Below are 17,847 nucleotides of genomic sequence, written 5' to 3'. Positions count from 1 at the left end.
AATCCAAGGGAATCAGGCTTTCATTCACAGATCTTTAGCAATAAATTCTTCTCATGCAGCAGCTATTCTCTAGGGATACCTGTTTTTGTGATGATATATTTATATGCTTCAGTATAGATATGTAGAGAAGACAACTTAGAATTCTAGACAGAGGTGACCATTCTGTTTTTTATATGGTGGTAATTTTTTATTTTTTTAAGGATAAGTGAATTTCACTGAAATACTGGCTTAGATGTATAGGTAGTAAGCCAAAACTTTAAGATGTCTTTAAATTTATATGCAGATGCTGAAAATTTGATACTTCCTAATGATACGCTCAGAAAAGCTTTGCCTAAATGGTTGTTTCATAGCAATACTTTTGATGATAGTACTCTAGAAACAACTGTGAATGAGGGTCTGTTGTACTAGACATTGTACACAATATGATAATTTCTAATTCAAAAAGCTTCTATTTAAGCAGGCAAGATAGATGCAGAGGGCAAAAGAACTTTGATATACAAGTAGATACAACTATGATGACAGACAGATTCTGTTCAGGTTTTGGGTTAAGACTAATGAATTTAGGGCTAGGAAATGGGTAAAGGCTGCAGGGGGGAAAAAGATAAGGGGTAAGTGAGTAAGGAAGAGAGGTAGAAACATTGCAAGAAAGTTTGAGTTAATCTTAGTGTTGTGTGTGTATATACTTGTGTATTCACACAATTGTGTGTTCATTCAATATTGTATGCTTTTCCCTTTTCTTTTTAGAAAACAAAATACCATAATTCAGGTAGTGAATAAACTTGGAGACTTTTTGTTCTCAGATGATGTATGCGAAACAACAAGTCATGTAGTTGCAGGGAGTCCTCGTCGCACACTGAATATTATGCTGGGAATTGCTCGTGGATGTTGGATTGTTTCTTATGAATGGGTAAGAAAAATACTTCAATTTTACTACAAAATAAAGTTCATTTTTTTGTAGCTGAAATATCAACTATATAACCATGTGTGTGTCCATACTGTGTACAGTGGTGCAGTGTTCAGGTACTTGGGCTTACCTAGGTAGATAGCTCAGCTAGAGGAAATTTCTCTGTGAAGCTCTGTGTTACCATGACTGACTGTCTTTTACTACTTAATCTAACCAACCTATTCTTATATTGCACTTCAGTGTGCAATTTGGAAATGCCTAAAGTCTCAACATCTGTTGCAGATGGAGACAAAATCATGTCACATGCATTATTTCTGGACAGATTAATGCCGAGACAAACCATTTCTGCTCAACATTAGCCAAGATACAGATTCTGAATAGGAATAACATCTTAGGTTGACTTTTTTTACATTTATTAAATATACTTCTGTTCTGAAACATAGTTTTGTTCCACATTGGTAAAAATGTAGGGGAATTATTGGATATTTTGCTGAGCAGTGGTAAAACTTTTTTTTTCACCAAATGTCTGGATAAAATAATCACTACATATCCTCAAAATTTCTTGCAGACTACCACATAAAGTTACCAGACTGTTCCTGTAAAGACAAGATCATAGTGAATTACTCACTGTGATTATACAGGTCAATTGCCAACCATTCACTCTGACCTTACAGACTGCAGTTTCTCTGCTTTCTTCACATTCCCAAAGTTGTAAAACATAGCTGTTGAACAGCTATTTTCATAAAAATTCCATCTTATATGGAAAAGGGTTGTAGAATAACTTATTTCTTTCATTTTTCTCATAAATACTTTAAAATTTAGTTATTGGGCTGAAAACAAAATAAATATTGTTGCCTTTTTGTTTACAAAATGTCTGAATGAGTGTGAAAAAGTTGGCCCTATATGATATATATGTAGTTATCTGAAGAAGCTGTTATCGTATCCTTTGGGATTTTCCTATCTTTGTACACAGGGCAGTATTTGGATAATCAGTATTCTGACAATTGGTGTTCTGGAATTTCATTGTTTGTTCTATGCACTGCCATGACTTGTCATTTTTATGAACCAATCTATGGCGAAACCATCAATGTGCTCTTTGCTAGACCAGTATTGACTGGTAGCAAAGCCAAATTCTCTTCTGCTTTGGACTAATTCCTGTGGGATACCATTGAACTCATCACAGGGTCAGCTCGATCTCTCATATAATACCAATAAATTAACTAGAACTGTTCCAAAGATTAACTTGTTCCTGTAAGTATTATTGAATCAAATCCTGAAGTTGTCTTCCCTCATTTTTACTGAGCTGATGTCTAGACAAAGTTCTGAAGTTTCTAGGAGAGCTGCATGAGAAGAATCTAGAGAAAAACTTGATAATTTAGTTCTCTAAATGACAATTTTTTTCATCTATTCATAACTATTCACTATATAACTGTGTGAATACTGCTATTTTTCATTTTTATAGAGCTGTGCTTGAATCATTACTGAGGCTGGGTAGAAGTCCATTACAAATGTCTAATCCCACTAGTAATTAAAGTCATTATTTCACTGAGGCTTTTTAGAAAACATCACTTTGAACTTTTTTTTAAAAAGACGATTTCATAATCTGGTTAAGAATCTGGTTAATACATGCGTTTTATTACATAAGAGCATTCTTGTCTTATTTTTAATTGGCATAATTTTGCCATCTTTTTACCTATATTATGTGATTGAATACTTTAATCAGAGAAGAAGCCTTACTTATAACCGTAAGGAATTCTGTAGAAAGTAAGTCAGGAGAAGTCCTTCTATTAATGCTAAAATATCAAATCCTTTAAATACCTTTCTATACTGTAGTTAATCCTACCATAAGTACTCTAATTGGTAAAATATTTCAAATTGGATACTTAAAATAATCAATTGGTCTGTTTGATATTATTAGTACTTTTTAAATAAAGCACATTAATTTTGTGCAATGATAATTGTCTTGTGGAAGATCTTTTCGAACACTTTAAGAAGCTGAAATGTTCTTTATTTGCCATTGCCTTTTGACTTTTAGTGTGGGGAGGGAATTTAGGCTGCAGTATCAGCAGACCAGCAAGACTCAATTTTAGGAGCAGCTAATATATGCTTAATATCTTAATGTTATCTGCTTTATTCTCCTAACTTCCAATATTCCTATGTCCAGCATCCATGCTCAGTCCATACTGTGCTGCTTTATCATTATTTTCACTTAAGTCTTCTCTTGTAACTGTGCAAGCTTGAAAACTTCTAAATAACTCTTCTCAATATAAATACTTCATGTATTCTGAAGTATTATTGCTTTTCTTTATTCCTTTTCCACATTCTAAAGAACTATTGAATAAAAGGATATTAGTGGCTTAACAAGAAAAAGTAGTTCACTCAAGAATATTGCAAATTGTGCCTTGTTTTGGTCTTACGTGATTTTGAACCTTTTTTTAGTGTTGCTATGAAAATACAGTTTAAAAAATTCTCTTCTGAAGTCAGAAGCAAACTCTTCTGTGTTCATGAAAACTTTGAATATTTTAGTGAGTGATGACTTAATTATTTACTGCAGGACCTGTTCATGATCTCTGTATCTAATTTCCTTTTAATCTAAGAAAGTAGATACAGTGCCTCTGTACTCAATTCCAGAACCATGATAGACAGGCATTAATCCATCTTGTGTTCAGATAAACAAAATTCATTTCTAAACAAGATTCTGTAAATACTTCAAGGATTGATAGAGGTTATTACTGCAAAATTGGCCTGTAAAATGAAATGAGATTACTTAAACATAACTAATCCTTTGGGTTTATGTTTTAATCTACTTGGGTTGTTTGCCAGTTACTCTTGGTAGCACAGACATCATTTTGGTTACTATACGGACATGAGGTATGTATTATAGAGCATGGTACATCTGTTCCTACTCAAGATTTATTTATGAAGAAACAATTTTCATGAAGCATGCCTCTAAGAGAGAATTGCGTTAAAAGCTACAATTTTCTTGGTTCTGTGAAAGTTAATTTTCACTGTGTGATTAAAAGAGAAATGGCTTGGATTAACAAGTTTCTCTTTTATTTGCAATAACTGTATAAAGTTGTAAGACCTCAATATTCTTATTTAATTGTAAAAAATATAAATAAATACCACCTTAAAATTTGTATGTTAAAATCTTAAATTGCAGTCTTAACTGAATGTTTTTAAGAAGTTACTTACTATATTTGCCTTAGCTACATACAACAATGCATTATATGTTTCAAATGCTTTTTTTTTAAAGGTCATATTTATTAATGTCCTTAACTCTTACTTTTAGATTTGGTATGCTTATAATGACTACAGAAATAGTTTCTCTTTTTGTACAGCTGAATGTTTTCAAACATTCAGTTGTGTATTTTCTAAAAGTAAACATTCTATTCTCTGGATTTTTGTAATAGTAAAGCTCAACAATAAGTTTGAAGATGTACTGCTTTTCATTAACAGCAAAAAATAGCTGTTTACTTCCAATAGTCTGCAAAACTGAGCACCTTCCCTCCCCACACAAGTAAATCACCACTTCCTTGGTCACACAAAGCACCAACTTTTGCAGCAGTCTATGTAAGAGGGTGTTGTTTTCCCTGAAAGTCATCAAGCATGAGCTACTTTTGACCAAAGACTATAGAACTTATTCCTGATAATTATGAGAGTGCTTTAAAAATTCAGTTTGCAATTTGCTTCTTGTAGCAACAGAATTTGGGCAAAAGAGCTCCTTGTAAAAAGTTGTTATAAGATGGTCTAACTGTATTTAGGAAAATGAGATTTAAAGTACTGAACTATAATCAGTCTGTTAAGTCTAGAATCTTGTTTCCTTAAGTAGTCTGTACAGTTGTAAAGGATAAATATATCATGCTTAATATCTATTATGCTAATTTTTGTCCAAGGGGAACATTTTATAATACTGCTTTCCAAATTTTATGGGGCAAAAATTTTAGAATTTAAATGGTACATAATAAATAGATTTATATGGCATCTTCTTCCAAAAGAATCAAAAAATTTACAGAATATTTCAGTTATTTGTAAATCAAGCATGGAAATAATTTCATGCACCGATGAAGTTCAGCTTGTTCTAAGGTGAATAATGACTTAGTTTAATAGTGCATGGCTAGGCTAACAGTAAGGAACAGACATGATCTGTTTGAAATGGCTAGAGAACTATTTAGGCAAAATGTGATTGCCAGAGAAAGAATTATGCAAAACACAGGGATTTACCTTCTAATTCCATATATCCCATTTTTGGGGGTATCTTCCTCTGCACTTATTGCTTAACTACTTATTGCTTAAACAGCGGGGTACTGGGGGCTTGTTTTTGGTTTTGAGTACATGAATCGTGCTCTCTCATTAGCATGTAAGAACAGTTATTTGAATCATATTTAGGGATTGCCAAATGGGTGGGAGCTACAGAAAAGATGTCGGGGAGCTCAAATATCTCTAAAAGGGGAAAGTTGCTGAATTGTGTGACAGTGAACAGTGTGTGCAAAGAATTTCAGTCTTTTATTACCTGTTTTGGACACTTTATTGCTCAGCTGATGCTGATGAAGCCAATGAGGGGAAAATCAACTCCTCTTCCATTAGAATGTATCTGTGTTTCAGAACTTAAACTATCTAGAAATTAGTAGGAAAATTTGTAGGCTCAAGGACAGCCCCATGATAGGAAGTTAAATCTTTTTTCCATTTCCCATAAAGACAGTGTTTTCTACTCCCTGAGGCATTATGTCTGAGCGCTCTTCATAAAATTCTTTTTAATATTATAGTTTACCAGCTGCAATTTATAATGATAAATTGCTTTCAAGAAGAATTTAAAAGACCAACCCAGGAAAAATCCTGGATGGAATATTTTTAGAAAGTCTTAGAAAAACACTGTATTTCAGTAACTGAGAATATAACCATTTCAAGTAGTAGATAAAATGAGTTAAGATCCCTACAAATGAGATAGTAGTTCAACTACTATATTCATTTGTTCATCATATATTGATATGATAGAGAACCATTTCTGTGACAGGCAGAGGGAATGTCTTCATATAGCCTCAATTTTCAATTTGTAAATATGAGTAGTCCCTATGGAGGGAAAAATGTCATTGAACAATTAAAGTACTTTTTTTTTTTTTTTCCTGTTGTTGTTGTTACTTATCTTGTGATGGCCCTGATGGGAGTCAGAAAAATCTGAGTGTTAGGGCTGCTGCTCTCCAAGGATCATGACCATCCAGAGTTTCAGAGCTAAGTTGAACACTAATGATCATGTATTTTCCAGACAGTCAATGCTCTGCATTTCTAGCAACCTTTTTTTGTAATCTTAGAATATGTTCTATATAGAGAATATGTAGAGTATGTACAGTTGACAGGAGAGGTTACAGGAGAGAATGAGTTGGAGCTGCTTTTCTTTACAGGCTGGCTCACATATGTAATGTGGGTTATATACAATACTTGCATAATCCCAGTTGCTAGTGGAGTAGCCCAGGGGTTGATACTGTTTAACAACTTTATCAGTGACCTGGATGATGGGACAGAATGCACCCTCAGCAAGTTTGCAGATAATGCAAAACTGGGAGAAGTGGCCGATAGACCAGAGGGCTGTGCTGCCATTCAGAGGGACCTCAACAGGCTGGAGAGATTGGCAGAGGGAAACTTCCTGAAATTCTGCAAAGGGAAGTGCTAAGTCCTGCCCCTAGGGAGGAATAACCCCATGCACCAATACAGGCTGGGAACTGACCTACTGGAAAGCAGCTTTGCAGAGAAGGACCTGGGGGTCCTGGTGGACCACAAGTTGATCACCAGTAATGAACCCTCATGGCAAAGAAGGCCAACAGTGTTCTGAGCTGCATTAGAAGTTGACTTTTCTAATATTCAGTCTTCCACGACTTTTGACAATTAGTATAACATCATGAGCAAATATGACTTCGGTATTTTTAATGTTGTGTTTCTATTGTAAAATTTGTAACTTTCTAATTGATTTTTTTGGGGAGGGTTTGGGAAATCATTTGGTTTTGGTAAATGAAATATGCAAAACAACTGTTTTAACTTCACTGTTAATTCTTATTACACATTCAGAAGGTTTATTATTTTAGAAGTCATGAGAGTTATACTTACCACTTAATTTATTTTAGGTTCTGTGGTCTTTGGAATTGGGCCATTGGATCTCAGAGGAACCATATGAGCTATCGTCCAACTTTCCTGCTGCTCCTGTAAGTTAAATTGCCCTTTATGTTTGTGAACATTCTTTTGTTTCTCTGAAAAATGATTGGCCCTGTAAATAGGTTGTGAATAAGAATGCTTACTAGAAAAAATATTCAATTAAAGAATATATTATTTTCTCCTTTATCCACTATTTCAAAGTGTGTGCAAAACCTTTGGTATATATGGAAAGGGCAACAGATTGATTCACTGATTAACATCTGAATAACTTTTTTTTTTAATTTAAGTATAAATGTCCTTTAATTTACTTATGGAATATTTTATTTCTATCTCTACTTGTGTATAAATTGGAGAGGCATGTTATCACATAATGGGAAGGTGTGTCAGTTTATGGACTCAATATTTTCAGTCCAGTTACTGCTTATGTTGTTGTTTTTTTCCCTTAAATGACTTTGGGAATGTAAAATCACTGTGGGCTTCTAAAAATGTGAAGTGAGTAAAATGGAACATTTTTTCCATGTTGAATTCTCATTCTCAAGTAATGAATAGCAAGCTAGTCTAGAAGTGTATATGTGGGGGCATGGTTGTCTGCTTTTGAAGTGGGAGGAGGGAAGTTGTTTTTGTTAACTACTTATAGATCTGGGTTATATCCAAGTGTATCTTCACTCCATGTGTTGTAATTGACTAAACAAAAATTTTAATTTGAACTTGGAACAAGTAGAATTTTACCAGATTAGTGGTCAATAACTCTGATAGTTTTGTCAAAAAGACTTTACAATTTTTCTTGCACTGTAGCAGCTGCATAAGTATATTTTTATCTGCTATTTGTTTCTCAGAGTTTCACAGATGCTTTGAAGAAAGAACATTTAAGGGGGGGATTGAACTTCCTTTTTACTATAATTTTATTAACTTTTAAGAACTTGTTATTTTTAACATTCCTTCTAAATCTACAATTTATGTAAATTTATGTGCTCAAGATGAAGACTTTATTCCTTGATTATAAGCTGTATGTTCTCAAAGCATAGGGAAAATGTAAGTTATTCTGAAATGAGCCCAAAGAAATTAATCATCCACTATAATGTAGTATTTTTTCTAAAAGGCGGGAGTGGATATTTTTTTGCATAGCCAATACTTGAAGAATGGCGAAGCTTAATGTGGACAATAAATAAGGAGCAGAAAAAGGGAAAAAAACCCACAATACTTCAGATTAGGCAGTTTTTTGTTTTCTGTTTCTTCTTGTTTGAGTTTTCTGTTTCTTCTCAGACTGCCTTGTCTAATAACTAAGTATGTTATCGGTAACTACTTCATTTTACATACCATTCTTTGGAAGTGATTGCTGCTGGTGTTGTTTTTTAGATTCTGTTTACAACATTTATCCTTACAGCAGAAGAAGGGGGGGCTTGAGAGATGGTGAGAAGATAAAATTGAGGGAAGTTTTGGTTGTGCTGAGAGCTTGCATCACTTCTGTTTGCAGTGTGCTTCTTTTGTCAAAGGGACAAAGTCAATGTCCAAGTGATAATTCCATCACCTTTCCAGTCATTCCCTCTTGAGTCATTCTCTTCTTACTCTAACAGATATCTTATTTTTAAAGTTATGATTATTATTTGAGCATGAATGAATGTAAAATATTTTCTGTAGTTCTCTGAGTAAATGCAGGAAAAAAACAGGAAATAAAGTGATCTAGTCTAAGTATTTCTATTAAATGTTATAGAAACAGAATAATTAGATTGGAAGGGACCTCTGGAGGTCATCTAGTTCGACCTCCTGCTCAAAGCAGGCCTAATTAGATCAAGTTGTTCAGAGACTAGGGGACAATGTTATTAAATGGTCATTTTAAATATATTGAGATTATTTTATACAGTTCTTCAGAGGATGACTGTTAATTTACATTTATTATGTTTATTTAAAGTCATATCATAAAGTAATATTAGAAGTATTTTTTTCTTTGCCACCCTTTGGTAATGCTGACGTTACACATCTTCAGTGAAGCAGAATGGTGTTGTTGCAAATGGTGGGGTAGTCTTTGACAGCAACTTTAATGACTATCAATATGAAATGAAGAGTGTTTTCCACCTTTTTCAAAATCATTTAATGCTTTTAAGATATAATACCTTTTGGTAAGTAAGCTGCCAGAAACTTTGTGTCCGAGTTGTTTTTGTTTTGTTCTTTGGTATGAGATATGTTCTTGTCTTGCAACTAATTCAGTCATTTGTTGAAAATAAAATTTCCAAAATTATTACTTCAAGGCTAAGATGAAGCATGAGAATTAAAACCTGAATTTAATTTGGGGAGAAATCTCTACAAAATTATTTTGTGTGCTTTATAAAGAATATCTTCTGAATCTGAACTGCAGTGTACAATGCGCATTTTTAAACCATACAATAAAAAATGCAAAAATCACCCAGTGGTGTCATTTATTCATGTTGTATCATACATTGAGGGCCTACCTACTTCACAGAGAATTTCCAGGAAGAAGTGCTAACCTCACCGGGGGTGAGGGGAGCATAAGACCTTAGGTTACTTTCAATTTTCTTCTACTTTTTCATATGTAGCAATTTTTATCTTAATTCATGAGCATGAATTGAATTGCATCAAAGAACATGCATATATATATATATATATATATCTTTTAGATAACTTACTTTTACAAAAGGTATAAATGGACTACAGCACCAGGTGATAATTGATTGTCATAGACAACTGGACATCTGGTGTTTATGCCGTTGTCTCAGTTTTATATAAAACTTGTCAATTATTTTACAGTTATATGACAAGGAAAGAAAAGTGCAATCTTCATAAAAATATAAGGAAACATACTATAATTTGCAGGGATTTTTGTAGCTTAAAGATAGTGACTGTAATAAGTTCAAACTGAAAGAAATGGTGGGTTTTTTTGTTTTGTTTTGTTTTTTTAGCATGGTATTTCCCAAGAATGAATGCAAAGTACTTAAATGCTGTTTGTCCCTTGTTAAGTAATACAGGCTATTGGAAAAAAATCCCTGAATAAGTGTAAGAAGTTTAGGGGACTATAGGAGGAAAGAATGTATTCTTTAACTATGGTATAGAGCTAATTACAGGACAGTATATTTTTTATGTACATAAACAGCAAACATGACATGGATAGATAAATAGATCTAGATCTAGTTAAGTGTTTTATATTAATGTTTAAAGTTCAGTGATGAAGTAAAAGGCATATTTCTAAAACTATTTTAGATATTTTTCACAGTTCCAGTTATTTACTAACACATACATAAATGATCAATAAAACAGAGTCCTTTAAGTTGTCTGACAGTTTCTTGGATGTTCTTTTTATTCAGTCTTTTGACCAATTCACTGTTATATCACGTTCGTGCTTTAGACGTGAATAATATGAGCTTTAGCTGATTGAGGCTATTGCAATTCAAGAATTGGAATGAACTGATCCCTTCAGAACACTAGTGCATGTTTTCTGGGCTTGAAAATGAAACAAGTTGCAGATGTGTGCTTATGTGCTCAGCAAATGAAGTCCTTGAAGACTACACAATACATAATTCATGTAAGAATGCAAAAGCATTTAGAAATCTGCTGGTCGAATCATCATAGTTGTGGCTTTGAGAGAGTATCCTGACCCTTTCCAGTAGTACCACTTGATACCATTAAACTTGTTGTTGTTCTGTCGTAATGGATAATACATTCCATTGAGGTTAGAAGGACCACATGCATCAAACCACCATCCTGCAAGACCAAAAAAAATATATCAGCAAATGAAAATATCAGCACAGGTAGTTTTCAAAACTCTGTGTATGTGTATACATACACAAAACATATTTATATATGAGAAGGTGTTAATGCTTTGTCCAGAATGAGAAAGAAATCTAAAAACTATTTTTCATACTTATGGTTTGGAAGCATCAATATAAAATATTTGCCTCAAACTCAATAAGGAAATATATTTATTTATTAACTGCATATTCTTGAAGCTTATGTAATACAAAGCTAGCCATAGGAGTTTAAAGTTGAAAGGGAAGTTGTTAAGCAAGGTTAATTCATCATCAGTATCAAAGGTTTATGTTGACAATCTGAGGACAGAACTTGACCTGAACTTTAATGATATTAGATCTTCTTTATTTTTCATCTGCTTTTTGATAAACTTGTGTCCTTCACACATTTAAACTCTACATTTTGTATTTTTTTTTTTTTTAGAGGATTAATTCAGTTATCTGTTTCAGTTCTGTATGCAGATCAATTCAAAACCTCCGTGCTGAAACAGCTGAACTTGGTAAGAAGGAAAAGGAGAAAAAAGGCCACATCTATTTTGTATCTTTGTGGTCCTGACCTGTTGGTGGGTTGTAAAGAAAATTTATTTTTATTAATAAGATAATATTTTTATACTTCTATTATGATGGCGATAATGTGTCCTGTTTTATAGGGCAGTAATCCAATCATCCTTTTGGATAAACTGAAACTGCCTTTTGTCTTGCAACTAGTGGTATAGGGAATCAAATCTTTGCTTAAGAGATAACAGGAAGAAAAATCAAATTTTCAAAGCAGTGTTTATATCACAGAGTGTGGAATTTTGGACTTCTGGAATTCTAGAAAGAGTTGTCTGGTTCAAGATTAAGAAAAAATCACCTAAAACTCCAATAACAAGTGAACCATCATTAGAAAAATGTAGATACTTTATATATAATGGTGTATCTTAAATGTATGCATTGTTGTTTAATACTCTTATTGAAATATGTAATTAAATACTTGGACCCTTCTGGGACCTGTAAAGTATACGGCAGGTGAGGACTTTCTGTTTTTTTGTTTCTTTTTCTTCAAGAGCCAATATAGTGTTTTCTTTGCCTTTTGATACTTAGTGAACGTTTTTGTGCTTAAAGAATCAGGAACCATTTCACTGACCAGCTGAGTTCCTAGGGCAAGTTTTCAGACTTTTTAGGTGTTGTGATGTCTGGGACTGTTATCTCATTCCTTTGAAGAGTAATCTGCTGTCGCTCATGCTAGTTCCACAATTACAGACTTTCTAGTACCACAACTTGAGAGACTGGATTTGACACCCTCCACCTTGTGCCCCCACCCCGCCCCCCCGGCACATGTAGTTTTAACTTCTCTTGTTTCATTTTAACTGACCTTTGTCAAACAGTAAAATATGTCATTTGAGGTCACCATGCTAGTCCTTCTATCTGAGTTTTGGACTTCTTCAATAGTTAAAATTTAATAAATCAAAATTACCACTGTTTACCTCAGACAATTTCAGTGCCAATAAAAATAGGAAGACTGAGAAACTGAAAATCATTCCTACCTCCTGTTAGCATTTGTGAACATTTGCAAATACATTTGTCATTGTCTGCATCCTTTGTGCTAAAATCATTTCCTGGTTGGCTTATACTACTTATTTTTCCTGCTGTCCCAGTAAGTCCTTTAAGATGGATCCTGTAGAAGTGAGGAATAGAAAAACAAATATTAGGTGGAAGTTAATGATAGTTGATCTACAAAATAATGATGAAATATTTCTGCAATAAATATCCTGTTCAAATAGTTGAGTTCTCTTCTGGCCAGTGTACTGTTGTAAACTGTTGTTTTGGAGCTTAATATTTTGATATGAGCAGAAATAGTCACTGCACTATTATAATGAATAGAGAATTTAACCTTTACTTGTGTAGAGATGATTGGTTTTTTCAGGTCCTATTAGAACAAACTGAGAGCAGGTAGGTAACTCATAATTTTTCATGCACACCATGCATTTCTTAATACTGTAAATGCATTGTGTGCAGATAACTTTTTTAATTGAGTTTTTCCTTTCTTTTTCTTTAGTTCCTATTTTGCTATTAGCTCAATGTGGCAATGAATCATTACAACTTTGCAACTATGATGGATAAGAAGATTACCTGGTCTACCAATTGTAACTGATATTTTAGGATTTTCTCAATATTCCTTTTCCATTTTCCAAATTACTCTTCCTTTTCACATCTTTCATAGATATAAAAATGTTAGATTATCTCAAGTATTTTATTAGTGTATTTCACTCTCCCTGGGAAGTTAAACTTTCAGGGAGGCTGCAACTGTTTGGATCTGCTCATCCAGGTGCAAATGCAGTCTCAATGGGGAGAGATACGGGGGCACTGAACTGGGGAGGCAATTACACAGCTGCTGCTGTGGTATGCAACTGAGAGTCCACGTGTCGAATTGGGAGGCCTTGAACCCCCTGGGCCCTCAGTAACTCTTTGCCAGTTGCATTTCTGTGTCAAGCAGCTTATCTGTCTCAGAGCTATCCTGTTTGTTTAAGGAAGAGAATTGACTTTTTGAGAAGTAACTTGTCCCCAGATCTGTCTTGATCTTGCATGTAATTCTCTGCTTACTATAAAGGTTGTTAGTTTGAGGATTTTTACTGTAGGATATGTATCATTGTACTGCTATGTGTTACCTTAAATGCTATATAGTTTTAATTTTCGAGTGTCTTTGGTAGTTCAACAGATTATCTTAAAACTTTTTATATAGTCCCTATGTGAAAATAGTGAATTCTCATTCATTTAGGTTTCAAAACACTAGATCACTACAGATTTTTTCAAAAAATCTCTTTCAAAGAGTTATATTCTGTTTTTCCAGAATATACTTACTAGAATTCTTGTAAATTCAAAACTGTTTTCAAACACTGATTGCTGTAAGGCAATCTCTAACGAAGATAGAACTAAAGTTTCCAAATATAGTGTTATGAGCCTAGGCTTGATTTTCAAATATCACTTGAAGTCTAATGTAAGTAGAGTGTTATGCAAATGACTGGATTTTAAAAAGTATAACTTGGTAGAACTGTGTAATATTGCATTAGATTACAATACTTGTACTGCTGTTTTTTGAAGAAAAGCTATTTCCCTGGCTATTCAGTCACAATTTCTCCATTGGTGGTTTGGCTTAGAAGGTCACTCATTTTCCTTCTATACTCTCTTTGGGGAGAATTCATTTAAGAAATGAATTTCCTTCTTAGTTTGTATGTTATGAATTATACTTTGTAGTACTTATACATTATTTACTGCTCTCACACACATGTATCTGTGTGTTTAGGCAAACTGATCTCTTAGGGTATGACTGAAGACAAGAATAATTTTAAAAAAATAATGGAAGCAAAGGAAATCTTAACAGTTTCATTGGACTGTTCCTAAATAAAGATGCAAATATAGTTAATGATGCAGAAATGTCAGAAGCACTTCTGTTCCAAGTTTTGAAAAGGAAGATGATATACTATTGTTACAAAATGAAGTTTTTCCAATGTAGTAACTTAAGCAGTTGTTAAATATCATCTGTGTGGCATCAAGAGTCCCAAAAGAGGGAGCATCAGTAGGATAGAAATCTTCTTGACCAGTTTTTACCAAATCAGGCAAAACTGAAGAAATTCCAGAAGGTCTCTTATGACTATTTGAACATGAAAATATTCAAAAGGAATGAATGGGATGATACACACTATTCCTGAGTATAACAGAAAAACTTTGAGAAATGGTCCTATCAACTAAATCTGATATCATTCTGATATCATTCTTTACCTTTATTATGGAAATTTTTAATTCTAGCTAGCTAGGTCTAATACAGGTAGACCTGTGTAAGAGGTGTGTGTGTGTGTGGTGGTGGGGGTTGTTATTTTTGTTTGTTTGTTTTTGTTCTTTTAGTATTCAGTGGGTTAGGAACTGACTGGCAGATACCAGCAGTCATTGATGGAGTATTTCAGTAGTACTGATGGAATAGTAATTGTAAGGAATAGTAATTGTAGAAAATCACAGAAACATTTTTGTTGATCTAATCTCAAGATTGTATGCATTTCTACAAATGTTTTACTGAATCCCATGTTCCACATATCTGTAAAATGCAAAGATATTTGGTTGAAATGTAATGGCTTATGACATATCAGAGACATTATCTGGTGGTCCCTTCTGTTGGGAACCCTGTGAAACTTGTACAAAGTTTTCCTTCATATACAGCCTCATTTAAAAGAGTTAACAAGTGAAAACAATTTGGACAGAAAGTAGATAACATGGGTATGCAGAAACTTAAATTACTTAAAAGCCCTGAAAAGGTGAGAATTAGAATGATGTCCTCTTGTTCAGATAAAAGTAATTCTCCCTGCTATAGGATTCATGCAACCAAGCTGCAGAAGGTTGTGATACAACCATGTCACCATTAACACTGTGTCAATATGTGAGAAGTAGAATCTAGGTTATCTTACCTTATTCAGATTTTCACTGTGTACTAACTTGAACTAGCATGAAATCTATGGTGGTGCATGGCAGGAGGATGAGAGGCAATAGATGTAAATTGAAACGAGAGCTGCTGACTGGATATCAGGAAAAACATTTTCACCGTGATGACAGATGAGCAGTGGAACAGGCTGTGCAGCCTCCATCCTTGGAGATTATCAAGACCCGACTTGCCCTAAGCAACCTTATCTGATCTCTTAGCTGACCCCACTTTGAGCAGGAAGTTGGACTCAACTGATGCTCATTCCAGTCTGTTTTTTTTCTATGATTCTATGAAATTTTGTTTTTCTGACTCAACTCATGTTCTTTCCAGCATTCAAAAATTGTGTTAGTTTTTTAACATAATGAAAGTTGCTCTTTATTGAATACTTTCTTAATTTTTCTCTTTTATAATGTTAAATATATTCTTTAAACCACCACATTCAATGATGCATTTAATATTTGGTTACATTTTGAAAGGAAGTATTTATTTACAGACAACCATCTTAGTTTTTAGTAGTTATTTTTTAATAATGTAGATGGACAAGGGTAATGACCCATTTTGCAAAGGTTGCCTTTATAAGTATTTTAATGCATTATTTTAAAAATCTCTGCTGTAGATTCTAACTGTTTCCAGATGAATAAAATATTGTCTTTGGAGCTGAGACAACTGTATGCTACTAAGGCATTAAGATCTAGCATTTTGGGGGAGGGAGATACTGATAGTTTTGAATTGCTTTGCATATGAGACTTGAGTTGAAGTAACAGCATCGTCTTCCATTTACCTTTTTATTATCTTTTGAAAGGGGAAGAATGTACTAGTTTTGTCCATGACTGGTACAAAATCTTAATTATACTTTATTAAAGTTATTTTAATAGAATGTAGTTCTTAACAGAATTCAGTTCTCTGAGGTGTCAGATTGACCTTCTTTACAATGAATGGTTGTTAGATCTCAGAGAAATTAATTTAAATTTAAGCAGCTTTTCTGTCCAGTCGGGCAAAGCTCCATGAATCTATACGATTCACAAAGAAATATTCCCAGACCATGCAGTAGGAAGGCATCTGCCTAGTTTCTTATATAAGCAGTCATACACTATCTACTGCATTTACAGAGAGTCTGGAGTAATAGAATGAAGCATGAACTGCCCATATATTTCAGTAATGGCTGATACTGTTTAAAATGTATAAGCTCTTTTATTTTTTTTAACCAAACGTAAGAAAAAATTAAGCTCTGTGCCTATATTTTCTAGAATGATGGGAGCATAAGTGATATGGCTATTAAAATCAAGTGTTAAAGATGACAGTTTGTAGAAGGGTGGGACTAGACTTTTGCTTTTAGCTTCTTTTTCACAGATAGGAACATTATTCTTCCAGAGTCTGAGACAGTGAGTAATGGAATGAGAAGGTAGAATTACCTCTGTACTCAGTGTGCTGCTTCTGTAAAGTGAAAATCTTCTTGCAGGACTGTGTGCCTTAGTCATCCACCTTCTAGGAATGTGTTTATTTCCTGGACTTATGATTTAATAGTCTCTTGTTTTCTTGAAGTAATTTGCAATGTTAATCCAGCAAATTTTTCCTTGTTTTTATTTTGTTTTTATGCAAATAATGGTAGTGGAAATTAACTTTACAAAGTAAAATTGGCTCAGCGTTTTAGTTAAACGGTTAGGAATTCTTACAATTTGATCTTAGTAGAGAAAGATCTGATTATCTAAACTATATTATTTAAAGACAAGATCACTTCTTTCTTTAAAATGTGGATAATAACTACTTAGCTGAATTTATTAGAATGCTGCAAGATACAAAATTCTGTTCAGAGAAGAGGAAAAGCATGTCTAAAAGTTCAATTTGGCTAATAGTTCTCTTTGAGAAGCTCAGCTATGATGTGGAAAAAATTAACAGAGCTAGGGAAAAACAGTCATCCCACTACTCTGCTGATACTGAACTTTGAGGGTAATCACATGCATACATGAATGCATTGTACACAATAGATTGTTGTTATTACCCTCTCTGTAAAGAGTATAATTGTGTGGATCTACCTATCCAGAGAAGAACATGAACATGGGGTCATTTTTCTATTCACTTCCTTTTTCTGCAACTGCAGGAATGTTCCTGTTGCCCTGGAAGTTGTACACTGCCAACTGCTCTGTCAGCTTGTGTAGTATATTTTCTCTTTGTCTTTGGAGCATCTTGTATAGAATATTCACCCAGTGTGCACTAGTAAAATGTACGTACTGTCTTTAAAAAATAAATAAATTATTAAAACTAAAAAGGCAATAAGTGAAAATTGGAGCAAGCCTTTTTTTTTTCCTGAGTGAATTTAAAAACCTTTGTAAATGGTATGAAATAAAGTAATGCAACTAAACAGTTTAAAATAATTAGCATCAGATTTTTTTTATTTAGATCAGGTTTTTCTGCTTACCTGTACTTTAGATCTTCACCAGATAGATAGAAGTGGTCGTACAGTGAATATGCCTCATTGCCTTCCCAATCTTTCAGGTGTATTTTAAGAACATAACGTTTCTGATTAGTCAGTTGAGAAACAAACTCATTTCCTAGCCAGTACTCCCCAGCAGGATCACCAAATCCCTGTAATT

At 33.6% G+C, this 17,847-nt stretch overlaps 2 protein-coding genes across 8 annotated transcripts in view; one reads left to right on the top strand and one right to left on the bottom strand.

Annotated features, from left to right (window-relative positions):
* MCPH1 (microcephalin 1) overlaps positions 1–17,847 on the top strand; it is a 135,849-nt gene that overhangs the window by 37,872 nt on the left and 80,130 nt on the right. For 4 of the 6 annotated variants that reach the window (XM_067294211.1, XM_067294210.1, XM_067294209.1 and 1 more), the window contains 2 exons: positions 745–907; positions 7,021–7,098. In XM_067294211.1, coding sequence (XP_067150312.1) covers positions 745–907; positions 7,021–7,098 — 241 coding nt within the window. Of the gene's footprint in view, positions 1–744; positions 908–7,020; positions 7,099–7,884; positions 10,226–17,847 lie in introns of those variants that run through there. The other 2 variants (XM_067294213.1, XM_067294215.1) reach the window with 2 other exon arrangements.
* Positions 10,324–17,847, bottom strand: part of ANGPT2 (angiopoietin 2) — a 50,891-nt gene continuing 43,367 nt past the window's right edge. For both annotated transcript variants that reach the window (XM_013953237.1, XM_013953238.1), the window contains 3 exons: positions 17,673–17,839; positions 12,333–12,463; positions 10,324–10,762 (listed from right to left, as the gene is read on the bottom strand). In XM_013953237.1, coding sequence (XP_013808691.1) covers positions 10,602–10,762; positions 12,333–12,463; positions 17,673–17,839 — 459 coding nt within the window. In that variant the 3' untranslated portion in view covers positions 10,324–10,601. The remainder of the gene's footprint in view (positions 10,763–12,332; positions 12,464–17,672; positions 17,840–17,847) is intronic.

Source organism: Apteryx mantelli, chromosome 3, assembly GCF_036417845.1.
Source record: "Apteryx mantelli isolate bAptMan1 chromosome 3, bAptMan1.hap1, whole genome shotgun sequence".
NCBI lineage: Eukaryota > Metazoa > Chordata > Aves > Apterygiformes > Apterygidae > Apteryx > Apteryx mantelli.
Note: the sequence above shows the minus strand (reverse complement) of the source record. Positions and strands in the feature narration are given on the sequence as shown.